Below are 24,047 nucleotides of genomic sequence, written 5' to 3'. Positions count from 1 at the left end.
AATTACTGATTTAGCGTCCAGCTCGTTAAGCAGGTGGGGCAGTCAGCTAACTTAACCTCAGCTGTTTGGCGCTGTATGAGACAGGTTACTTCACAGCTGAGACACATACATTCAAGTTATAGCTTGATGAAGCTTGGGGGGAAACAATACACTCGACTAGATTCATTTATGTGTTACCTGGCTGGTGGGGCAGAGGAGGAGATGTGTGTGTGCTGCAGCTGTGAAGTGCTGCTGTGTGTTCACTCTGTGCGTTCACGTTGACACAGGAAGAGGGGGAAGAGAGGGGGCATTATTACATGCTTTTAACTGAGAACTGATCGATGATCATGTCAGCAACATTAAACTGTAAACATTTAAAAATTAAAAAGGACACCTGCCTGTTCCAGAGGGCAAAGGGCACCACCTAGTGTCCATCTGTGTACACCACTGTGCAGGAGTTTGAAACCACGTCTCCATCCTCAGGACGGACTGCGCCTCATGAGGCCTTCCTCTTACTCTGACAGAGTGAAGATGCAGCCATGTCTGTTTCTGCTCCTTCTCATGGGTAAGTGATTCATCTAACCAGCCTCTACACCCGAGCCACTGCTGGAGTTCATGAATCTGAGTTCATATCGCCATGTTTGATGACTGGCGCTGCTGCTCGGCCCACAATCACACTCAGGGAACCATGAAATGGAGAGGCTGGGTGTGAGCTGTGATCTGAATCATATTTTTCCTCTGTGTGTAGGTCAGTGCTCCTTCTCCACATGTCATCGCTATGAGTACCTCTTTATTAATGAGAAGAAGACCTGGGATGAAGCTTGGTCCTACTGTAGAGAGAAGTACACAGACCTGGCCAAAGTGTACAACATGACAGACATGGAGTGACTCCAAAACTCTGCAGGGAGTTCAGCTGGAGCCTGGATTGGGTTGTACAGCAGAGGAGATGACAGGAAGTGGCACTGGTCTCAACCTGGAGAGGTGTACAATAACAACACGGCAAAATGGGATGAGGGACAGCCGAATGATTACAATGGTCCTCAGGACTGTGTGGAAATGAACAGAGCACAGAACTGGTTTGATTTCAGTTGTTCTCAGAAACATGGATTTATCTGCTACGATGGTGAGAATCTCTGACTATAGTATTCATACTTGTATGTGTAATCTGTTACATGTGTTCAGCTTTTTAGCCTGTCTCACAAGTGCTTTTATATGTGGCACCACATTAACATCGGGTAGAATTAGGTCAAAAAGAAGAAAGAAAGAAAAAATGGCAACTGTGATTTAAAAGAATTCTCTGACAATGTAATCTGCCAAATCTGTGTGGTAAAAAAAAATAAAAATAAAAATAAAATTCCAACAAGGAAGGAAAGACTTCTAAGGTGGGAAAGATGTTGCCCTTGTTTTGCATTAAGCTCATTACGATGCCAGATCTCTTGTAATATTGCAACAAGACCTGATAAATATATTAATAAACATCCATTCATATTCTTATCTTCTCTGTACTCCACAGAAAAAAATACCATTACCCAGGTCCAGAGCGTCTTGATTGATGAGTCATGTTTCTATTCACTCCACAGAGAGCTCCAGTGAAAAAATTCATTGGATTAAAAAAGATAAAACCTGGACTGCGGCTCAGAGCTACTGTAGAGAACATCACACAGACCTGGTCAGTGGAGATCACACAGACCTGGTCAGTGGAGATCAGTTAGATGATCATGAAGACTACAAGAAAGCCAAATGGTGGATCGGCTTGTTCAGAGACACCTGGCTGTGGTCAGATGGGAGCAGCTCCTCCTTCAGACACTGGGAGTCATTTCAAAGTGGACAAGAACAAAACAAATGTGCTTTTTTAAAGGGATCAGGAAAATGGGACAGTGCTGATTGTTCTGAGCGCAGATCCTTCTTCTGCTATGAAGGTGAGTCTACAAAGATCTCTCAGTTGTTTTTCTGTGTCTAACATCTGACGGTTGTTTCTGTAGCACATTGTTCTCAGAATGTAACTGAACTTCCTGTGTTTGCTCGTGGCAGAAAACATGATCCTGATCCAACAAAACCTGACCTGGGACCAGGCTGTGGATTACTGCAGAGAGCACCACCATGACCTGGTCTCCATCACCAACCCTGAGCAGCAGAGATCAGTTGAACAGAGAGCCAAGAAGGCCTCCACTCCTTACGTCTGGCTGGGACTGCGCTACTCCTGCGTTCTGGATTTGTGGTTCTGGGTCAATGATAAACCTTTCTGCTACCACAACTTGGCTCAAAGGATGGATCCTGATGAGTGTGATCACCGTGCTGCAATGGAGAAAGGAGGAAATCACCTGTGGTTCAAAAGAAGTGAGATTGACATGTATAATTTCATCTGTGTTTTATAGAAAAAGGTCAAACCCTCCCAGACCCAGTGGTGACAGATGTTATATTTCTGCTGTATGTTTCTTAACTGCAACAAGCTTGTACTATATAAATACTGCTCTCTGGCTTTATTGAAGAGCACATGACAAATGTAGAAATCACAGATGAACGAGTAATAATGAGTCATGATGAACTTTAACAGTGATCATGTTTTGTTTTAGCTGTTCTTATGTTTTTAACAGATAATTTTTATTGAGCGCTCTACAACACAAATGCCAATGCAAAGAGATCACAATGCTCATATTTTTTATTTTAGATTTATATTCTGTTCTCATATTTTATTCTTCTTTTGGAGGTTGTTTGTGCTTTAGCTTGGAAACATCACTGTCTGTATATGGGGGATCCCACACTCACCTGTGTTCAAATGTGACACTATAAGCTCAATGTATTGATATATAACTGTTAAATAAATGTGATCGGCTGATCCCTGTGCTATTTCTTAATAAATCAACATATAAAATGAATATAACCTTTGATAAACATAAACACCTAAAACCAAAATAGATGAGAACAGCAAAATCGTCAATGACTGTTATATTAGGCCACGTCAGCTTTGTCTCTGCCTCAAAAATAAACACTGACAACAATGAGAGTAATTCTAAGGGCACAAAGATTTTGACCTATCAGAATGTAAAGTTCTTCATCTTTAAAGTGCAAGTCGAATAAAGCATATTCTCACCTGCAGAACATGTCTCCTTTGTTTGTTTTACCCTGTATTATGTAAATCACCACTGCTCTGTTCCGAGGGGACAGAAAGCTGACACTTGTCCATTTTAATATTTAAATTAAAGGCAAAGGTGACTACAAGAGGTCAATGTGTGTGAAAAACAAGTGATATTTGCCCTGGAGCTGCTTTCATCAACACATCAGAGAGAGAGACAGAGACAGAGGGTGAGAGACATCAGGCTGAAGCGGAGAGAGAGAAGAAATCACCGGGTGTACTGTAAGTTGAGTTAACTCTGTTTTATTATTAGAGGTACAGGTCCCTAATAATCGGAAAAAAATTCTTCCAGGAAGTGAACAGAACATTTTTTGGGCTGCTTCACTCACCAGACTTGATCTAATTATTTTCTTGTAGCTTTGCATTTGATCACTTTATCCATTCACTCTCTTAATTCAAACAACAAAGGTGTGAAATTGTGATGTAATATTTGAAAGTGCAGCTCCACACCTGCACTGAAGCAGCTGACTGGACAATGTTGAGCCTTTGTGCTGCAGGAGTTTGAAACCACGTCTCCATCCTCAGGACGGACTGCGCCTCGTGAGGCCTTCCTCTTACTCTGTGCATCACTTCTCATCAGACAGAGTGAAGATGCAGCCAGGTCTGTTTCTGCTCCTTCTCATGGGTAAGTGATTCATCTAACCAGCCTCTACACCCGAGCCACTGCTGGAGTTCATGAATCTGAGTTCATATCACCATGTTTGATGACTGGCGCTGCTGCTCGTCCCACAATCACACTCAGGGAACCATGAAATGGAGAGGCTGGGTGTGAGCTGTGATCTGAATCATATTTTTCCTCTGTGTGTAGGTCAGTGCTCCTTCTCCACATGTCATCGCTATGAGTACCTCTTTATTAATGAGAGTAAGACCTGGGATGAAGCTCAGTGGTACTGTAGAGAGAAGTACACAGACCTGGCCAAAGTGTACAACATGACAGACATGGAGAGACTCCAAAACTCTGCAGGGAGTTCAGCTGGAGCCTGGATTGGGTTGTACAGCAACGGAGGAGATGAAAAGAAGTGGCACTGGTCTCAACCTGGAGAGGTGTACAGTGAAGAGCCGGCAAACTGGAATCAGGGGGAGCCGAATGATGCAGGAGGTCATGAGAACTGTGTGTGGATGCGCAAAGACAAGAAGTGGGTGGATGTTACTTGTTCTCACGAACGTGGATTTATCTGCTATGATGGTGAGAATCTGTGGCTATAGTATTCATACTTGTATGTGTAATCTGTTACATGTGTTCAGCTTTTCAGCTTGTCTGTCTAATAAGTGTTTTTACATGTGCACATGCACCATTGACTTTGAATCAAGTAATAGAGAAAGAAAGGGACTGCAGTGATTTAAAAGAATTCAGGTAATACTCACAATTATCTGCGTTTAAAAAAAAGGTGGAAAAATAAATGATCCCTTTTTTTCCATCAAGGAAGGAAAGACTTCTATGGGACAGACGTGGTTTTTGTTTTACATTATGCTTATTATGGTGACGTATCACAAAGGGACTTGATAAACAACTGAATAGATAAATAGATAAATAAATATTAATTCTCATTCTTATTATCTGTGTTCTCCAAAAAATATTTGAGTGAAAAATCTCAAATAAAAAAAAGTGTCTTGAACTCAGGCCCAGGGCATCTTGTCTGATGATTCCTGTTTCTGTTCCCTCAACAGAAAACTCTGGTGAAAAAAAACCTATTAACCAGCATTTAACCTGGATTGAGGCTCAGAGCTACTGTAGAGAACATCACACTGACCTGGTCAGTGGAGATCAGTTAGATGATCATGAAGACTACAAGAAAGCCACATGGTGGATCGGCTTGTTCAGAGACACCTGGCTGTGGTCAGATGGGAGCAACTCCTCCTTCAGACACTGGGAGTCATTTCAAAGTGGACATAGACAAAACAAATGTGCTTTTTTAAAGGGATCAGGAAAATGGGACAGTGCTGATTGTTCTGAGAGCAGATCCTTCTTCTGCTATGAAGGTGAGTCTACAAAGATCTCTCTGTTGTTTATCTGTGTTTGACATCTGACGGTTGTTTCTGTAGCACATTGTTCTCAGAATGTAGCTGAACTTCCTGTGTTTGCTCGTGACAGAAAACATGATCCTGATCCAACAAAACCTGACCTGGGACCAGGCTGTGGATTACTGCAGAGAGCACCACCATGACCTGGTCTCCATCACCAACCCTGAGCAGCAGAGATCAGTTGAACAGAGAGCCAAGAAGGCCTCCACTCCTTACGTCTGGCTGGGACTGCGCTACTCCTGCGTTCTGGATTTGTGGTTCTGGGTCAATGATAAACCTTTCTGCTACCACAACTTGGCTCAAAGGATGGATCCTGATGAGTGTTATCACCGTGCTGCCATGGAGAAAGGAGGAAATCACCTGTGGTTCAAAAGAAGTGAGATTGACATGTATAATTTCATCTGTGTTTTATAGAAAAAGGTCAAACCCTCCCAGACCCAGTGGTGACAGATGTTATATTTCTGCTGTATGTCTCCTGACTCCATCAAGCTTGTACTATATAAATGCTGCTTTCTGGCTTTATTGAAGAGCACATGACACAATTTAGAAATGACAGATGAACGAGTAATGCTTGTTTGTTTGTTTATTTGTTTTCCATGTCAACAAAGTTAAAAAGATGCAACATATAGAATCAAAGACAATGTGAAGGAGAAATGCTGAAAACCCCTCCAGGGGCTTGTGAGGTTGCATTCTCTGACTACAGCTCTAGGATATTGTGCATGCACATGTGGGTACAAGAACGATTTATACAAGCAAACATTGTTTAACATGATTTAACGCAACACAATGCATTACAAAAGTTCGAAAAGGTATCCATTGTGTTAAGCTCTCACTCACACATATTAAAATCTTATTAGTAGATCATCAAAAATATACAGACATACATTAGCAAATCTGAGAAACACGTGACAACATAATTTGTCCCAGTTTAAATAGGCAGACCATGTGGAAAGTATTGGCTAGTTAGCAGAAGTGACTTTTGTGCTCGCTTAAATTGCTGTGAAGATAAGTTAAAAAAAAAAAAAAGTACAGGTATGTACTGATGAATAATGATGATGAACAGTGATCATGTTTTGTTTTAGCTGTTCTTATATTTTGTTCTTCTTTCGGAGGTTTTTGCTTTCGCTTGTAAACATCACTGTCTGTATATGGGGGATCCCACACTCACAATGTAAACTGAATGTATTGATATATAACAGTTAAATAAATATGATGATAAATCAGCTGATCCCTGTGCTATTTACTAATAAATCAACATATAACATGAATATAACCTTTAACAAACATAAAATTTGGCTTCCAATGGGCAAATTGTGTGTTCACCGTCCATCAAGAGGAACAACTGCACCTCCATGTGGCTCTAGTGCATTTCACATGTTCAGTTGACCTGCTGTGCACCAACCTAAAGACTGTGCTGTGGGTTCACTGGTTGAACGTCATCTCTGTTTTTGTTTCACCTAAAAACAAATAAGATGAGCTCAGCAAATTCATCAATAGCCGTCTTGTTGGCACCGTCAGGCCACATCAGTTGTCTCTGCCTCAAAAATAAATACTGTCAACAATGAGAGTAATTCTACATCAGAGGGCACAAAGATTTTGATCAGAATATGAAGTTCTGCATCTTTAAATTTCAAGTCAAATATTGAAAAGTATATATGAATAAGGTATATTTCCACCTGCAGACCATGTCTTCCTTGTTTGTTTTCCACTGTATTATGTAAATCACCTCTGCTCTGTTCTGTGGGGACAGAAAGCTGACACTTGTTGATTTTAATATTTAAATATAATGCAAAGGTGGCTACATTAGGTAAATGTGTGTAAAGAACAAGTGATATTTGATCTGGAGCTGCTTTCATCAACACATCACAGAGAGAGACAGGGAAAGAGGGCGAGAGACATCAGGCTGAAGCGGAGAGAGAGAAGAAATCACCAGCTGTAAGTTGAGCTAACTCTGTTTTATTATTAGAGTGCATCAGAAACATATCTCGCTTCCAGGAAGTGAATTGAATATTTTTAATATATAAACAAAGGAATATGGTGAATTTAGCTGCTTCACTCACTAGATTTGATCGAATTATTTTTCGTGTAGCTTTGCATTTGATGAAGTTGTCCATTCACTCTCAACGTATGAAACTATGATGTAGGTAATGTTTGAAAGTGTAGCACACTTTCAAACATTACACAGACACAGACATTCTGGGGGGCAGGTGCTCAGGGAAAAATAAGGTCACCTTGTGCAGCATGTGGAACTGCCGGCTGCCTTATTATAGCAGTGTTAGATTAAAAAAAAAACACTACAGGCATATGTTGTACGTAATTGCATATTTATTCATTTCAATATGTTAATATAATTAATGCATGAATTCAAAGAGACTATGGAAACAACAACATTGGGCATGCTTGTGTCCATAAAACAAAAAACCATTAGAAATCTACACATTTTAACACAATATTGGAAAAAAAGGGACTCTTCAAAGACTTGAGTGAGCATTATAATTCTCCTGCTCCAGTTTTTAAATCGCTGCATGGGCTCCCTGTAAGCTTCAGGATCGATTTTAAGGTTCTTTTAGCCTACTCGTTTTTAGATGTTTTAACCCTAGAACACTAACGTTAAAAATAGTAACATTATCAGTAACGCTGGGTATTTTTTACCCAATATAATATACCCATAAAAAATATTTCTCATCAAAGTATATTAAAATACAACAATACATGGAAAATTGAAGTATACTTGCTTTATTTTCCACTATACAATGGTTCATGAAATGAAAAAAGGTATCATGGAGGACCCTATGAAAAAATGTCCAAAATTTGTGATTTTTTTGTTTTGTTTTTTTAACAAAAACTTCCTTAAAAAAAAGCTAATGGAGCTGGGAACTTGTCCTTCAGACCACCCATGTGTGGGACATTTGAGCCTTATTTGGTGGAGTAAAAAGAAAAAAGAAAAATTTTCAGCATCACCAGAAATGGTCGCCAGATTTAGGATACATAAACACTAACGTCGGGTGAAATCCACCCGAACATGTGCCTGCTGCAAAAACTAGGGATGGGAGCGGGGAAACATGCCTACCTTCAATGGCGTCAGTGAGCAGTATGAAGCTACCCAGGGACCCATGAAACTCAGACAACAGCAACATAATGAAAATTATGAAACAGTAATTTCATGGGTGAAAATCACCCGACGTTAGTGTCCTAGGGTCTTGGGCCCTTTTATCTATCTGGACCTACTTTTACCATATCAACCCTCGTGGACCCTGAGGTCCTCCGGTGCCGGCCTTTTAGCCATTCCAAAAGTTAGATCCAAAACACACGGGGAGGCAGCATTCAGTTATTATGGCCCCCGATTGTGGAACAGCCTCCGGGCAGGGCCGCACAGACTGTTGAGGTTTTTAAAACGAGGCTCAAGACCCATCTTTTTAATCAGGTTTTTAATTGATTTTCTTTATTCCTTTTAATCAGGCTTCGTATTATATTATATTTAGTTTTATTCTATATGACTTCTGCTGATTTGATAAACTCATTTTATTTCAATATATTTTATTTCACTTATTTTATTCTATTTTATTTTCTATAATTTTTATGCCTTTTATCTTATGTTATACTTTGTATCTTATCTTACTGTTTTAGTTTTTAGCTTTTACTGTCCACTGTCTGGGGGCCTGCCTCTGGGAGTTGCTTTGGTCTACTGATGGGGGTGCTGTCCCGATGGCTCTGGCCCGGGTGGCTAGAGGGCTCTGCACCTTGGTGTTGGTGCCTGGCCATGTCTCTATGTCTCACTAACTACAGCTAGTGTGTGGGTGTGCAAGCCTGTGCGTGTGTATGTGTGTTGGTATGTCTCTATGTCACTGTGTATTTGGGGGGGGGGGGGGGGGGGTGGGTTGTTTCTTTCTGTTTTTAAATTTTGTTCTCTTTCTTTTCTTTGTTGTTTTTAGCCTCTGTGAGGCACTTTGTGTTGCTGCTTTTAGCATGAAGGGTGCCATTAAAATAAATAAAATTTGAATTTGAAATTTGAATTTGCTTTAAAATGAAAAGAGACCAACATGAATAATACTGCTTGGTGACATTACAACAAGGTAGACAGCTACTTTTTCTGCAAGCAGTTGGGAATTGCTTGTTTGTCATTTAGCAAGTGAATTAGATATAGCCCAATGTAAACCTAGACAATACTTAATGTTCAGCTATGGTATACTGATAGCTTCACATGCTGTACCGATGACAAACTCTACTGACACTGGTTATGTGGTGGTCATCACTAATTACTGATTTAGCGTCCAGCTCGTTAAGCAGGTGGGGCAGTCAGCTAACTTAACCTCAGCTGTTCGGCGCTGTATGAGACAGGTTACTTCACAGCAGAGACACGTACATTCAAGTTATAGCTTGACAAATGAAGCTTGGGGGGAAACAATACACTCGACTAGATTCATTTATGTGTTACCTGGCTGGTGGGGCAGAGGAGGAGATGTGTGTGTGCTGCAGCTGTGAAGTGCTGCTGCAACGCGCGTTTGTGTTCACTCTGTGCGTTCACGTTGACACAGGAAGAGGGGGAAGAGAGGGGGCATTATTACATGCTTTTAATTGAGAACTGATCGATGATCATGTCAGCAACATTAAACTGTAAAAATAAAAAAATTAAAAAGGACACCTGCCTGTTCCAGAGGGCAAAGGGCACCACCTAATGTCCATCTGTGTACACCACTGTGCAGGAGTTTGAAACCACGTCTCCATCCTCAGGACGGACTGCGCCTCATGAGGCCTTCCTCTTACTGTGACAGAGTGAAGATGCAGCCAGGTCTGTTTCTGCTCCTTCTCATGGGTAAGTGATTCATCTAACCAGCCTCTACACCCGAGCCACTGCTGGAGTTCATGAATCTGGGTTCATATCACCATGTTTGATGACTGGCGCTGCTGCTCGTCCCACAATCACACTCAGGGCACCATGAAATGGAGAGGCTGGGTGTGAGCTGTGATCTGAATCATATTTTTCCTCTGTGTGTAGGTCAGTGCTCCTTCTCCACATGTCATCGCTATGAATACCACTTTATTAATGAGAGTAAGACCTGGCATGAAGCTCAGTCGTACTGTAGAGAGAAGTACACAGACCTGGCCAAAGTGTACAACATGACAGACATGGAGAGTCTCCAAAACTCTGCATGGAGTTCAGCTGGAGCCTGGATTGGGTTGTACAGCAACGGAGGAGATGAAAGGAAGTGGCACTGGTCTCAACCTGGAGAGGTGTACAATAACAACACGGCAAAATGGGATGAGAAAGAGCCGAATGATTACAATGGTCCTCAGGACTGTGTGGAAATGAACAGAGCACAGAACTGGTTTGATTTCAGTTGTTCTCAGAAACATGGATTTATCTGCTACGATGGTGAGAATCTCTGACTATAGTATTCATACTTGTATGTGTAATCTGTTACATGTGTTCAGCTTTTTAGCCTGTCTCACAAGTGCTTTTATATGTGGCACCACATTAACATCGGGTAGAATTAGGTCAAAAAGAAGAAAGAAAGAAAAAATGGCAACTGTGATTTAAAAGAATTCTCTGACAATGTAATCTGCCAAATCTGTGTGGTAAAAAAAAAAAAATTCCAACAAGGAAGGAAAGACTTCTAAGGTGGGAAAGATGTTGCCCTTGTTTTGCATTAAGCTCATTACGATGCCAGATCTCTTGTAATATTGCAACAAGACCTGATAAATATATTAATAAACATCCATTCATATTCTTATCTTCTCTGTACTCCACAGAAAAAAATACCATTACCCAGGTCCAGAGCGTCTTGATTGATGAGTCATGTTTCTATTCACTCCACAGAGAGCTCCAGTGAAAAAATTCATTGGATTAAAAAAGATAAAACCTGGACTGCGGCTCAGAGCTACTGTAGAGAACATCACACAGACCTGGTCAGTGGAGATCACACAGACCTGGTCAGTGGAGATCAGTTAGATGATCATGAAGACTACAAGAAAGCCAAATGGTGGATCGGCTTGTTCAGAGACACCTGGCTGTGGTCAGATGGGAGCAACTCCTCCTTCAGACACTGGGAGTCATTTCAAAGTGGACAAGGACAAAACAAATGTGCTTTTTTAAAGGGATCAGGAAAATGGGACAGTGCTGATTGTTCTGAGCGCAGATCCTTCTTCTGCTATGAAGGTGAGTCTACAAAGATCTCTCAGTTGTTTTTCTGTGTTTAACATCTGACGGTTGTTTCTGTAGCACATTGTTCTCAGAATGTAACTGAACTTCCTGTGTTTGCTCGTGGCAGAAAACATGATCCTGATCCAACAAAACCTGACCTGGGACCAGGCTGTGGATTACTGCAGAGAGCACCACCATGACCTGGTCTCCATCACCAACCCTGAGCAGCAGAGATCAGTTGAACAGAGAGCCAAGAAGGCCTCCACTCCTTACGTCTGGCTGGGACTGCGCTACTCCTGCGTTCTGGATTTGTGGTTCTGGGTCAATGATAAACCTTTCTGCTACCACAACTTGGCTCAAAGGATGGATCCTGATGAGTGTTATCACCGTGCTGCCATGGAGAAAGGAGGAAATCACCTGTGGTTCAAAAGAAGTGAGACTGACATGTATAATTTCATCTGTGTTTTAAAGAAAAAGGTCAAACCCTCCCAGACCCAGTGGTGACAGATGTTATATTTCTGCTGTATGTCTCCTGACTCCATCAAGCTTGTACTATATAAATTCTGCTCTCTGGTTTTATTGAAGAGCACATGACAAATGTAGAAATCACAGATGAACGAGTAATAATGAGTCATGATGAACTTTAACAGTGATCATGTTTTGTTTTAGCTGTTCTTATGTTTTTAACAGGTACTTTTTATTGAGCGCTCTACGACACAAATGCCAATGCAAAGAGATCACAATGCTCATATTTTTTATTTTAGATTTATATTCTGTTCTCATATTTTATTCTTCTTTTGGAGGTTGTTTGTGCTTTAGCTTGGAAACATCACTGTCTGTATATGGGGGATCCACTCACCTGTGTTCAAATGTGACACTATAAGCTCAATGTATTGATATATAACTGTTAAATGAATGTGATAATGATACATCGGCTGATCCCTGTGCTATTTCTTAATAAATCAACATATAAAATGAATATAACCTTAATAAACATAAACACCTAAAACCAAAATAGATGAGAACAGCAAAATCGTCAATGACTGTTATATTAGGCCACATCAGCTTTGTCTCTGCCTCAAAAATAAACACTGACAACAATGAGAGTAATTCTAAGGGCACAAAGATTTTGACCTATCAGAATGTAAAGTTCTTCATCTTTAAAGTGCAAGTCAAATATTTTATATGAATAAAGCATATTCTCACCTGCAGAACATGTCTCCTTTGTTTGTTTTACCCTGTATTATGTAAATCACCACTGCTCTGTTCCGAGGGGACAGAAAGCTGACACTTGTCCATTTTAATATTTAAATTAAAGGCAAAGGTGACTACAAGAGGTACATGTGTGTGATGAACAAGTGATATTTGATCTGGAGCTGCTTTCATCAACACATCAGAGAGAGAGACAGAGACAGAGGGTGAGAGACATCAGGCTGAAGCGGAGAGAGAGAAGAAATCACCGGGTGTACTGTAAGTTGAGTTAACTCTGTTTTATTATTAGAGTGCAGTTCATCAGTTTCAGCTACACGTCCCTAATAATCAAAACATTTTTCTTCCAGGAAGTGAATGGAACATTTTTTGTACAGAGAAAAAATGAATATGGTGAATTTAGCTGCTTCACTCATCAGACTTGATCTAATTATTTTCTTGTAGCTTTGCATTTGATCACGTTATCCATTCACTCTCTTAATTCAAACAACAAACGTGTGAAATCATGATGTAATATTTTAAAGTGCAGCTCCACGCCTGCACTGAAGCAGCTGACTGGACAATGTTGAGCCTTTGTGCTGCAGGAGTTTGAAACCACGTCTCCATCCTCAGGACGGACTGCGCCTCGTGAGGCCTTCCTCTGACTCTGTGCATCACTTCTCATCAGACAGAGTGAAGATGCAGCCAGGTCTGTTTCTGCTCCTTCTCATGGGTAAGTGATTCATCTAACCAGCCTCTACACCCGAGCCACTGCTGGAGTTCATGAATCTGAGTTCATATCACCATGTTTGATGACTGGCGCTGCTGCTCGTCCCACAATCACTCTCAGGGAACCATGAAATGGAGAGGCTGGGTGTGAACTGTGATCTGAATCATATTTTTCCTCTGTGTGTAGGTCAGTGCTCCTTCTCCACATGTCATCGCTATGAGTACCTCTTTATTAATGAGAGTAAGACCTGGGATGAAGCTCAGTCGTACTGTAGAGAGAAGTACACAGACCTGGCCAAAGTGTACAACATGACAGACATGGAGAGACTCCAAAACTCTGCAGGGAGTTCAGCTGGAGCCTGGATTGGGTTGTACAGCAACGGAGGAGATGAAAAGAAGTGGCACTGGTCTCAACCTGGAGAGGTGTACAGTGAAGAGCCGGCAAACTGGAATCAGGGGGAGCCGAATGATGCAGGAGGTCATGAGAACTGTGTGTGGATGCGCAAAGACAAGAAGTGGGTGGATGTTACTTGTTCTCACGAACGTGGATTTATCTGCTATGATGGTGAGAATCTGTGGCTATAGTATTCATACTTGTATGTGTAATCTGTTACATGTGTTCACCTTTTCAGCCTGTCTGTCTAATAAGTGTTTTTACATGTGCACATGCACCATTGACTTTGAATCAAGTAATAGAGAAAGAAAGGGACTGCAGTGATTTAAAAGAATTCAGGTAATACTCACAATTATCTGCGTTTAAAAAAAAGGGGGAAAAATAAATGATCCCTTTTTTTCCATCAAGGAAGGAAAGACTTCTATGGGACAGACGTGGTTTTTGTTTTACATTATGCTTATTATGACGTATCACAAAGGGACTTGATAAACAACTGAATAGATAAATAGATAAATAAATATTAATTCTCATTCTTATTATCTGTGTTCTCCAAAAAATATTTGAGTGAAAAATCTCAAATAAAAAAAAGTGTCTTGAACTCAGGCCCAGGGCATCTTGTCTGATGATTCCTGTTTCTGTTCCCTCAACAGAAAACTCTGGTGAAAAAAAACCTATTAACCAGCATTTAACCTGGATTGAGGCTCAGAGCTACTGTAGAGAACATCACACAGACCTGGTCAGTGGAGATCACACTGACCTGGTCAGTGGAGATCAGTTAGATGATCATGAAGACTACAAGAAAGCCACATGGTGGATCGGCTTGTTCAGAGACACCTGGCTGTGGTCAGATGGGAGCAGCTCCTCCTTCAGACACTGGGAGTCATTTCAAAGTGGACAAGAACAAAACAAATGTGCTTTTTTAAAGGGATCAGGAAAATGGGACAGTGCTGATTGTTCTGAGAGCAGATCCTTCTTCTGCTATGAAGGTGAGTCTACAAAGATCTCTCTGTTGTTTTTCTGTGTTTAACATCTGACGGTTGTTTCTGTAGCACATTGTTCTCAGAATGTAACTGAACTTCCTGTGTTTGCTCGTGACAGAAAACATGATCCTGATCCAACAAAACCTGACCTGGGACCAGGCTGTGGATTACTGCAGAGAGCACCACCATGACCTGGTCTCCATCACCAACCCTGAGCAGCAGAGATCAGTTGAACAGAGAGCCAAGAAGGCCTCCACTCCTTACGTCTGGCTGGGACTGCGCTACTCCTGCATTCTGGATTTGTGGTTCTGGGTCAATGATAAACCTTTCTGCTACCACAACTTGGCTCAAAGGATGGATCCTGATGAGTGTTATCACCGTGCTGCCATGGAGAAAGGAGGAGATCACCTGTGGTTCAAAAGAAATGAGACTGACCTGTATAATTTCATCTGTGTTTTATAGAAAAAGGTCAAACCCTCCCAGACCCAGTGGTGACAGATGTTATATTTCTGCTGTATGTTTCTTAACTGCATCAAGTTTGTACTATATAAATGCTGCTTTCTGGTTTTATTGAAGAGCACATGACAAATGTAAAATGATTAAATGTAGAATTACAATTATTATCAGACTGGTTAACAGCAGTCTAGACATCTAGAAGTAGAGAAAGAAGTGGCTGCTTTAATAATCAACATATGTGCTGTTTTGTTGCTTACTCAAAAAATATTTTATTTTTGGTTTGGTGATTGGTATTTGATACAAATATTTTGTCTTTTCAAACGTTGGGAGTTTTATGTCAATTGTTAATATAGTATATTTTTGTGGAGCTCAATAAAGTTTTAAACCATGATCCTCGGTCACCTGGTTTGTTTCTTATAACTCAGTATTTGCATGAGCTGTGCTTCATGTGAGATAAAACACACCACTCGCATCAAAACCTGTGAAGTGAATATCGTCAAAGGAAAATATATGAATACTTTAACAGTCATGTTCGAACAATGGCCTCATATTGACACAGAAAACAAGCATGAAGAGCTTCAAATGAATTACTGTTAATGTTCCAGAAAGCTTCCAACTACCTAACGCGACTCTGCCTATTTGCTTTCTGGTAACATTTTCACTGTTTGTACAGACTCTATTTCATATCATATCATATTAAACAGACATAACACTGCAACATCTTTGTTTTCCATAATATTAAAATACCTCCCTACAGGACAGGCATTGTTGCTAGTTATTTTTGCCAACAATGGACGCACTGCTGTTCATGACAAAGATCTGAAACCTCTGTGTTTTAATATTCAAATACTGGCATCAGTGTTTGTGGTGTGTCGACTCAACAACAAAAAACACAAAGACAACTGTTTTTATTACGGTCAGGCCTGAGGGCTGATTTGCTTTTACTGTAAGAGACATTTAGTTGTCAAAATATTTTCACTGAAACTGTAGTCTTATCTTAAGAATTTATTAGATATGTATTAGAAATATTTACAATGAATTTACAATTTAAGGAAGAATACAAATAATATGAGGGCTAACTGCTTATATACAGTATATATTTGATAATCAAAAGTCCATAATGTATTTTACTTTTTGGAATACTGATGATTGAATATAAAATTTTTAATTTTTAAAAGTTTTGTCATTTCATTCATCTGCCTCTCATATAGCCTACCATCTAACAAATAATTGTATCTCCTGTTCATTAATTGACTGGCCATCTGCTTTGTGTTGGCAGGACTACTGCTCTGTGAGTTAGACCCTACTGTTCAGGCCCAGGGTGTTGTCTGTTCCTCTACTAATCATACATTTAATTTGTCAAAATGATAATAATGTATGCAACTTTCTCCCATCTTTCCTATTGGACTAAAGCCTGAATGAATGCAGGATTACAGTTTAATCCTGAACATATCCAGAGGGGTTGTACTGAGTTAAATTGAGACAAGTTGTTAATTTCATTACATTTATCTTATTTTATTTTCCATATTATAAATGTTTTTAATTTTCATTGTGAGCTGCATTGTTTGTATAAAAGGTGCTGTGCAAATAAAGTTATTATTCTTATTATTACAGTATGTACACTAGATTCAGTTATCTGAATTGTCTCTCTCTGTCAATATAACTATCAACCTTTGTTTGTTCAAACAGAGGGCACACACACACACACACACACACTATGGTTTTACTTTCTTGTAACGATCAGATCAAGCAAGATTAGTATCGATTTAAATAATATATATGAACTGTTTTCTGGTGCAAGCCTGGTTCACTCAGGTCAATTCAGGACATATGTATTTATTTTAAGTTCAACATTTACATATATGGCGACTGACCATGCAGATTCCCTTTACAGCATCTTGAACAATCACAAAAATAACACTATATGTACAAAAAATGTTTATAGATGGCAGCTTAAATTGAGTTTTAAAAAACTGCAGTTTGATTATCTTATAAGTGGATGTATAATTCGGTATAACAATACTAGTTTGAATTGCTTCCATGTTAAATGCTGATGAGGGAACTGTATGAGTGTGTGTGTGTGTGTGTGTGTGTGTGTGTGTGTGTGTGTGTGTGCGCGCGTGTGTGTGTGCGCGTGTGTGTGGTGCATGTGTGTGTGCGCGTGTGTCGGTGTGTGTGTGATCATATTACTTTGAGTATGGGTGGCCTTGGTGCCCTGCCTCTTCAGTCAATCTGAATGAAATCAGCGGGGCTGCTGATTGGACAGTGAAGTTCAGGCTGCTGATTGGACAGTGAAGTTCAGGTTTGGACTGGCATCTCTGTTTTCTCCCTCTCTTTTTTCATCTGGCTCAAGGAGGGCGGCGCCCTATCGCCCACTATTAAGCAGCCGCCCCTCTGTACAAGAGGTCAATGTGTGTGAAGAACAAGTGATATTTGATCTGGAGCTGCTTTCATCAACACATCAGAGGGAGAGAGACAGAGACAGAGGGTGAGAGACATCAGGCTGAAGCGGAGAGAGAGAAGAAATCACCAGGTGTGAGTTGAGTTAACTCTGTTTTATTATTAGAGTGCATCACGTCCCTAATAATCTGAAACATTTCTCTTATAGGAAGTGAATGGAACATTTTTCATATAGAAACAAATGAATGTGCTGAATTTAGCTGCTTCACTCACCAGACTTGATCTAATTATTTTCATGTAGCTTTGCATTTGATCACGTTATCCATTCACTCTCTTGATTCTAATAACAAACGTGTGAAATCATGATGTAATATTTGAAAGTGCAGCTCCACGCCTGCACTGAAGCAGCTGACTGGACAATGTTGAGCCTTTGTGCTGCAGGAGTTTGAAACCACGTCTCCATCCTCAGGACGGACTGCGCCTCGTGAGGCCTTCCTCTTACTCTGTGCATCACTTCTCATCAGACAGAGTGAAGATGCAGCCAGGTCTGTTTCTGCTCCTTCTCATGGGTAAGTGATTCATCTAACCAGCCTCTACACCCGAGCCACTGCTGGAGTTCATGAATCTGGGTTCATATCACCATGTTTGATGACTGGCGCTGCTGCTCGTCCCACAATCACACTCAGGGCACCATGAAATGGAGAGGCTGGGTGTGAGCTGTGATTTGAATCATATTTTTCCTCTGTGTGTAGGTCAGTGCTCCTTCTCCACATGTCAGCACTATGAATACCTCTTTATTAATGAGAGTAAGACCTGGGATGAAGCTCAGTCGTACTGTAGAGAGAAGTACACAGACCTGGCCAAAGTGTACAACATGACAGACATGGAGAGACTCCAAAACTCTGCAGGGAGTTCAGCTGGAGGCTGGATTGGGTTGTACAGCAACGGAGGTGATGACAGGAAGTGGCACTGGTCTCAACCTGGAGAGGTGTACAGTGAAAACACAGAAAAATGGGAACCAGGAGAGTCGAATGATAACGGACGTGATGAAAACTGTGTGGTAATGCGCTCTAACAAGAAGTGGTTCAATGTTCCTTGTTCTCACCAACAGGGATTCATCTGCTATCATGGTGAGAATTTGTGGCTATACTTGAATGTATAAAGCCTTTCTCTCTGATAAGTGTTTTTACACCACAATGACTTGGGTAGAATTAAGCAAAAAAAAAAAACAGGTTGCTGTGATTTAAAAGAATTCAGGTAAAACTCACAATTATCTGACGTTGTAATATGACAAATCTGTGGTAAAGAAAAACTTTTTTTCAATCAATGAAGGAAAGACTTCTATACGTGGCTCTTGTTTTGGTGTTATGTTATGATTTCTTACAACATGGCAAAGAGGCGTGATTGATAAATAAATAAACATTCATTCTTATTCTAATTATCTCTGTACTCCTGTTTCTGTTCACTCAACAGAGAGCTCTAGTGGAGAAAAATACGATTTCATTAACATGCGTTTATCCTGGATTGAGGCTCAGAGCTACTGTAGAGAACGTCACGCAGACCTGGTCAGTGGAGATCAGATAAAGACATTACAGAGCAGTTGGTTTCCACGGTTTCCACGGTTTCTGTGGATTGGCTTGTTCAGAGACACCTGGCTGTGGTCAGATGGGAGCAACTCCTCCTTCAGACACTGGGAGTCATTTCAAAGTGGACAAGGACAAAACAAATGTGCTTTTTTAAAGGGATCAGGAAAATGGGGGATTGATGTTTGTTCTAAGCGCAGATCCTTCTTCTGCTATAAAGGTGAGTCTACAAAAATCTCTCAGTTGTTTTTCTGTTTGATTTTGATACAGTAACCTCTGTCTGAACCCACAATCACACTCAGGGAACCATAAAACGGAGAGGCTCAGTGTGAGCTGTGATTTGAATCATATTTTTCCTCTGTGTGTAGGTCAGTGCTCCTTCTCCACATGTCAACACTATGAATACCACTTTATTAATGAGAAGAAGACCTGGGATGAAGCTCAGTCGTACTGTAGAGAGAAGTACACAGACCTGGCCAAAGTGTACAACATGACAGACATGGAGAGACTCCAAAACTCTGCAGGGAGTTCAGATGGAGCCTGGATTGGGTTGAACAGCAATGGAGGAGATGACAGGAAGTGGCACTGGTCTCAACCTGGAGAGATGTACAGTAACAACACAGCAAACTGGAATCAGGGGGAGCCGAATGATCATGGAGGTGATGAGAACTGTGTGCGAATGCACGAAGACAAGTGGGTGGATGTTCCTTGTTCTGAGGAACATGGATTTATCTGCTACGATGGTGAGAATCTGTGGTTATAGTATTCATACTTGTATGTGTAATCTGTTACATGTGTTCAGCTTTTCAGCCTGTCTGTCTAATAAGTGTTTTTACATGTGGACATGCACCACACTGACACGGGTAGAATAAATTGAAAAAAAAAGAAAAAAAAAAAGGTTGCTGTGGTTTAAAAGAATTCAGGTAATAAACAAACAAGAAAACTTTTTTTTTTCTCAATTGGGGAAGGAAAGAGTGTGACAGACATGGGCCGTGGCACTTGTTTTGCATTATGCTCATTATGGTGCCGGATCTCTTATAGCGTGGCAAAGGGGGTTGCCCAAAGGGGCTGGATGAATAGATAAATAGGTAAACATTCATTCCTATTCTTATTATCTCTGTACTCCACAGATAATTGGAGTGAAAATTAAAAAAAAAAAAAAAAAACAAGAAGAAAAAAAATGGATCCAGGCTCAGAGCATCTTGACTGATGATTCCTGTTTCTGTTCACTCCACAGAGAGCTCCAGTGGAAAAATTCATTCCATCGATGAATATAAAACCTGGATTGAGGCTCAGAGCTACTGTAGAGAACATCACACAGACCTGGTCAGTGGAGGTCAGTTACAGATCTGGAAGTCCCTGTGGATCGGCTTGTTCAGAGACACCTGGCTGTGGTCAGATGGGAGCAACTCCTCCTTCAGACACTGGGAGTCATTTCAAAGTGGACAAGAACAAAACAAATGTGCTTTTTTAAAGGGATCAGGAAAATGGGACAGTGCTAATTGTTCTGATAGCAGATCCTTCTTCTGCTATGAAGGTGAGTCTACAAAGATCTCCTAATTCTTGTGATGTGATGATATTTCTCACCCGTTCTTATTAAATCTTTGCACTGGTTACCTGTTAGAATAAGAATCAATTTCAAAATACTGCTCCTGGTTTACAAAGCCCTACATGGCCTTACGCCTCAGTACATCACAGATGTGCTCATCACTTACACCCCAGCAAGATGATTTCTAATTGATTTTTTATGACTGTTTTACTGTAACTATGCACAGGCACGTGCACACATAGGGCCCAAAGGGTGCTTGAGCCCCTGCCCTTTTTGCCTCGTATTAAAAAGTGCCCTTTTAAAAAAATATATATATTATTTTTTTTTTTCAATAAATGCATTCCTGTTGTGCATGAGGATGTAAACAACCGCGCTGTAAAAATGCCACGGTTATCTACCGTACGCATTTCCTTGTAGGCCTAATACACACGGTATTGTGTAGGCCTATGTGTTGGTGTGTGTGTTGTCCGCTGCTGCTCCGCTCTGTCCCTCACTGAGGGGCGGGGGGTGGGGGGGCTGCCCCGCGGTGCGCGCTCCCTCACATGCACGTCCAGAGAGAGAGAGAGAGAGAAGTAGAAGCTGCTGCCTCATCGATAACTCTGTGTGTGCTGCACATAGATGAGACGTGACAGTGGAGCGACTGTGTCGAATCTTGTGAGTTATAAATCCACCAACATAACTTCCTTGTCGGTTCTGACAAGTCGCCGTCCACTTATTCAATGAGCTTAATAAGAGTCATATATCAGAAAAGCGCTCATTTGTGTTTGTTTAGCTAACTGCTTGTTAAGAGTTAAGCCCCACCCCGTCCTCTGTCTAACATCACCTGGATGTAGTGAACAACAACAACAGGAGGAATTACTCACTCAGCTTGATTTCACTGACCTATTTGAATTTGTTTCCAGATATTGAGTTACTGGTAATTGTGACTTTGCTGTTGTAAATATTGCTGCTGTTCTGAAATATGCACAGTAGCAGTCACAGTCATTTCTTGGTTGTGTGTGTGTAGCCTGTAGGCTTAGCCTACTTCTATTTTGAACTTGCACTTTTTTTTTCTGCAAGCCATGTTAATGTGCACCCAATAGGCTACCTTATTAGCCTTAGCCTACCAGTTCAGAAGTCATGACTGAAATTGGTCCAGCGTGTTGACTGCAGTCCTGAAGGCGTGCAGGCTTTCTCTACCGACTAAATAGTAACTGTAATTTATTTTAATTTATTTATTTTTATATTAAGGCCCGAAAAAATTGTACATACTGCCCTTTTCTGATGTTGAGCCCCTGCCCCTCTATAGTTATGTGCACGTCCCTGACTATGCATACCTGTTGTCAAGCGCATTGAGTCTGCCTTGTGCATGAAATGCATTTCATAAATTAAGTTGAATTGAATTGAATTAGTTGTTTTTCTGTGTTTAACATCTGACGGTTGTTTCTGTAGCACATTGTTCTCAGAATGTAACTGAACTTCCTGTGTTTGCTCGTGGCAGAAAACATGATCCTGATCCAACAAAACCTGACCTGGGACCAGGCTGTGGATTACTGCAGAGAGCACCACCATGACCTGGTCTCCATCACCAACACTGAGCAGCAGAGATCAGTTGAACAGAGAGCCAAGAAGGCCTCCACTCCTTACGTCTGGCTGGGACTGCGAAACTCCTGCGTTCTGGGTTTTTGGTTCTGGGTCAACGATAACCTTGTCTGTTATCACAACTGGGCCAATGGGATGGATCCTGATGAGTGTGATCACTGTGCTGCAATGGAGAATAGAGGAAATCACTTGTGGTTCAAAAGAAGTGAGATTGACCTGTATAATTTCATCTGTGTTTTATAGAAAAAGGTCAAACCCTCCCAGACCCAGTGGTGACAGATGTTATATTTCTGCTCTCTGCTGTATGTTTCTTAACTGCATCAAGTTTGTACTAAATGCTGCTTTCTGGTTTTATTGAAGAGCACATGACAAATGTAAAATTATTAAATGTAGAATTACAATTATTATCAGACTGGTGAACAGCAGTTGCTCTCTGGCTTTATTGAAGAGCACATGACAAATGCAGAAATCACAGACTGACAGGGAGAGAAGCAAAATATTGTCAGACTGGTTAAAAGCTGTTTAGACATCTACATAGTAGAAAAAGAAGTGGTTAATAATCAACAGACAGTACATGCTGTTTTGTTGCTTATACTCCAAAATATTATATCTTTTGGTGGTTATGGTATGTGACATTGTATGTGTCTTTTCACATTTTGGGTTTTTTTTGTCAATTGTTGATATATATTTTTATGGATCTCAATAAAGTTTTACAACATGATCCTCTGTTTGTCTGGTTTGTCTCTTAACTCAACATTTGCATCAAAACATTTTTCACTGAAACTGTAGTCTTACAATTTAATGAAAAATTATATTAAAAATGTAATTCCAAAAGTTACTATTGGTTAATTGCATGCACATACATATGATAATCAAGAGCACATTATGTATTATTTTATTTTTGGTATAGCCTACTGATGTAATGTAATTTAGATCTAAATTTTGGGGGGAAATTTTAAATGAAAAGTTTTGCCAGATTTTCTTGTATCCCATCCAACAGATCATTAATTTTATCTCCTGCAAAATATCTTAATAGATGGGATCTTAAATTGAGTTTTGTGTCAGCAGTGCTTCATGTGAGAGTTAAACACGCTGCATGCATCATAACCTGTGAAGGGAATATCCTCAAAGGAAAATAGCTATATGAATACTTTAAGACATGTTCAAACAATGGCTTCATACTGAAAACAAGCATGATGAGCTTGATATGAGTCTCGATATTTCAAATGAACTCAAGTTAATGTTCAAAGAAAATACTGCCCATTTGCTTTCTGGTAACATGGATTCATTTTCACTGTTTGTGCAGACTCTTTTTTCACATAGGTAAAATCTTTTTTTAATATATATACAAGCTTAATACTGCACCATATCTGTTTTCCATAATATTAAAATACCTCCCTACAGGGCAGGCACTATTATTAGTTATTTTTGCCAACAATGGACCCACTACCACAACAAAGATCTGAATCCTCCATGTTTTAATATTCAAAATGCTTGCGTCAGTGTTTTATTATGTGATGTATTTCATAGACTCAACAACAAACAACACAGCTGTTTCTTTTTACGGTCAGGCCTGAGGGCTGATTTGCATTCACTGTAAGAATCATTTGGTTGTCAAAATACTTTCACAGAAACTGTAGTCTTAACTTAATTAAGAATATGAATGTATTAGATACTAGACATATTTACAATGAATCAGTACAATTTAATGATGATAATTGATAAAGTTTTGATTGCATACACATATATTTGAAAGATGAAGAGCCCATTGTGTTTTATTAAAAGATCACTAGAAAGATCGCAAGGGTGGGGCCCCTTGGATGATTGTGTTGCTCTAAGATATACAGTATTATATCTTTTATTTCACTCTCGTAGTCATATTCATGTCAAGATCTTTAAGATTGTTGCCAT

The 24,047-nt window shown here is 40.3% G+C and overlaps 5 protein-coding genes across 5 annotated transcripts; all 5 read left to right on the top strand.

Moving 5' to 3' along the window:
• The first annotated feature begins 1,020 nt into the window (after positions 1-1,020).
• Positions 1,021-2,532, top strand: LOC146968999 (putative C-type lectin domain family 20 member A). The gene is made up of 3 exons (XM_085759610.1): positions 1,021-1,102; positions 1,560-1,898; positions 2,011-2,532. The coding sequence occupies exons 1-3, from the start codon at positions 1,036-1,038 to the stop codon at positions 2,352-2,354; spliced, it is 750 nt and encodes a 249-aa protein (XP_085615736.1). The 5' UTR covers positions 1,021-1,035; the 3' UTR covers positions 2,355-2,532.
• A 1,034-nt stretch (positions 2,533-3,566) lies between these two features.
• Positions 3,567-5,570, top strand: LOC146968998 (macrophage mannose receptor 1-like). Its single transcript, XM_085759338.1, has 4 exons — positions 3,567-3,737; positions 3,921-4,298; positions 4,781-5,092; positions 5,205-5,570. The coding sequence occupies exons 1-4, from the start codon at positions 3,704-3,706 to the stop codon at positions 5,546-5,548; spliced, it is 1,068 nt and encodes a 355-aa protein (XP_085615464.1). The 5' UTR covers positions 3,567-3,703; the 3' UTR covers positions 5,549-5,570.
• Positions 5,571-9,913: 4,343 nt separating this feature from the next.
• On the top strand, positions 9,914-11,908 carry LOC146968997 (macrophage mannose receptor 1-like). Its single transcript, XM_085759685.1, has 4 exons — positions 9,914-9,947; positions 10,131-10,508; positions 10,953-11,291; positions 11,404-11,908. Exons 1-4 carry the CDS (start codon positions 9,914-9,916, stop codon positions 11,778-11,780), a joined length of 1,128 nt encoding a protein of 375 aa, XP_085615811.1. The 3' UTR covers positions 11,781-11,908.
• Positions 11,909-13,163: 1,255 nt separating this feature from the next.
• LOC146968996 (macrophage mannose receptor 1-like) lies at positions 13,164-15,150 on the top strand. Its single transcript, XM_085759529.1, has 4 exons — positions 13,164-13,197; positions 13,381-13,758; positions 14,238-14,573; positions 14,686-15,150. Exons 1-4 carry the CDS (start codon positions 13,164-13,166, stop codon positions 15,027-15,029), a joined length of 1,092 nt encoding a protein of 363 aa, XP_085615655.1. The 3' UTR covers positions 15,030-15,150.
• Positions 15,151-18,120: 2,970 nt separating this feature from the next.
• Positions 18,121-22,379, top strand: LOC146968995 (macrophage mannose receptor 1-like). The gene is made up of 5 exons (XM_085759337.1): positions 18,121-18,133; positions 18,176-18,553; positions 19,309-19,749; positions 20,244-20,543; positions 22,036-22,379. The coding sequence occupies exons 1-5, from the start codon at positions 18,121-18,123 to the stop codon at positions 22,377-22,379; spliced, it is 1,476 nt and encodes a 491-aa protein (XP_085615463.1).
• The last annotated feature ends 1,668 nt before the right edge of the window (positions 22,380-24,047 follow it).

Source organism: Trachurus japonicus, chromosome 18 (assembly GCF_045865225.1).
Source record: "Trachurus japonicus isolate A0001 chromosome 18, Traja_1.0".
Classification (NCBI taxonomy): Eukaryota; Metazoa; Chordata; class Actinopteri; order Carangiformes; family Carangidae; genus Trachurus; species Trachurus japonicus.
The sequence above is the reverse complement of the archived record's forward strand: the minus strand, read 5'-3'. Positions and strand labels throughout refer to the sequence as shown.

Coding starts and splice junctions, on each gene's coding strand:
- LOC146968999 (XM_085759610.1), top strand. CDS start 1,036: ATGAACAGAGCACAGAACTGGTTTGATTTCAGTTGTTCTCAGAAACAT. Junction 1,103..1,559: donor TGGATTTATCTGCTACGATG/GTGAGAATCTCT, acceptor TTCACTCCACAG/AGAGCTCCAGTGAAAAAATT. Junction 1,899..2,010: donor ATCCTTCTTCTGCTATGAAG/GTGAGTCTACAA, acceptor TGCTCGTGGCAG/AAAACATGATCCTGATCCAA.
- LOC146968998 (XM_085759338.1), top strand. CDS start 3,704: ATGCAGCCAGGTCTGTTTCTGCTCCTTCTCATGG. Junction 3,738..3,920: donor GTTTCTGCTCCTTCTCATGG/GTAAGTGATTCA, acceptor CTCTGTGTGTAG/GTCAGTGCTCCTTCTCCACA. Junction 5,093..5,204: donor ATCCTTCTTCTGCTATGAAG/GTGAGTCTACAA, acceptor TGCTCGTGACAG/AAAACATGATCCTGATCCAA.
- LOC146968995 (XM_085759337.1), top strand. Junction 19,750..20,243: donor TGGATTTATCTGCTACGATG/GTGAGAATCTGT, acceptor TTCACTCCACAG/AGAGCTCCAGTGGAAAAATT. Junction 20,544..22,035: donor ATCCTTCTTCTGCTATGAAG/GTGAGTCTACAA, acceptor TGCTCGTGGCAG/AAAACATGATCCTGATCCAA.
- LOC146968997 (XM_085759685.1), top strand. CDS start 9,914: ATGCAGCCAGGTCTGTTTCTGCTCCTTCTCATGG. Junction 9,948..10,130: donor GTTTCTGCTCCTTCTCATGG/GTAAGTGATTCA, acceptor CTCTGTGTGTAG/GTCAGTGCTCCTTCTCCACA. Junction 10,509..10,952: donor TGGATTTATCTGCTACGATG/GTGAGAATCTCT, acceptor TTCACTCCACAG/AGAGCTCCAGTGAAAAAATT.
- LOC146968996 (XM_085759529.1), top strand. CDS start 13,164: ATGCAGCCAGGTCTGTTTCTGCTCCTTCTCATGG. Junction 13,198..13,380: donor GTTTCTGCTCCTTCTCATGG/GTAAGTGATTCA, acceptor CTCTGTGTGTAG/GTCAGTGCTCCTTCTCCACA. Junction 13,759..14,237: donor TGGATTTATCTGCTATGATG/GTGAGAATCTGT, acceptor TTCCCTCAACAG/AAAACTCTGGTGAAAAAAAA.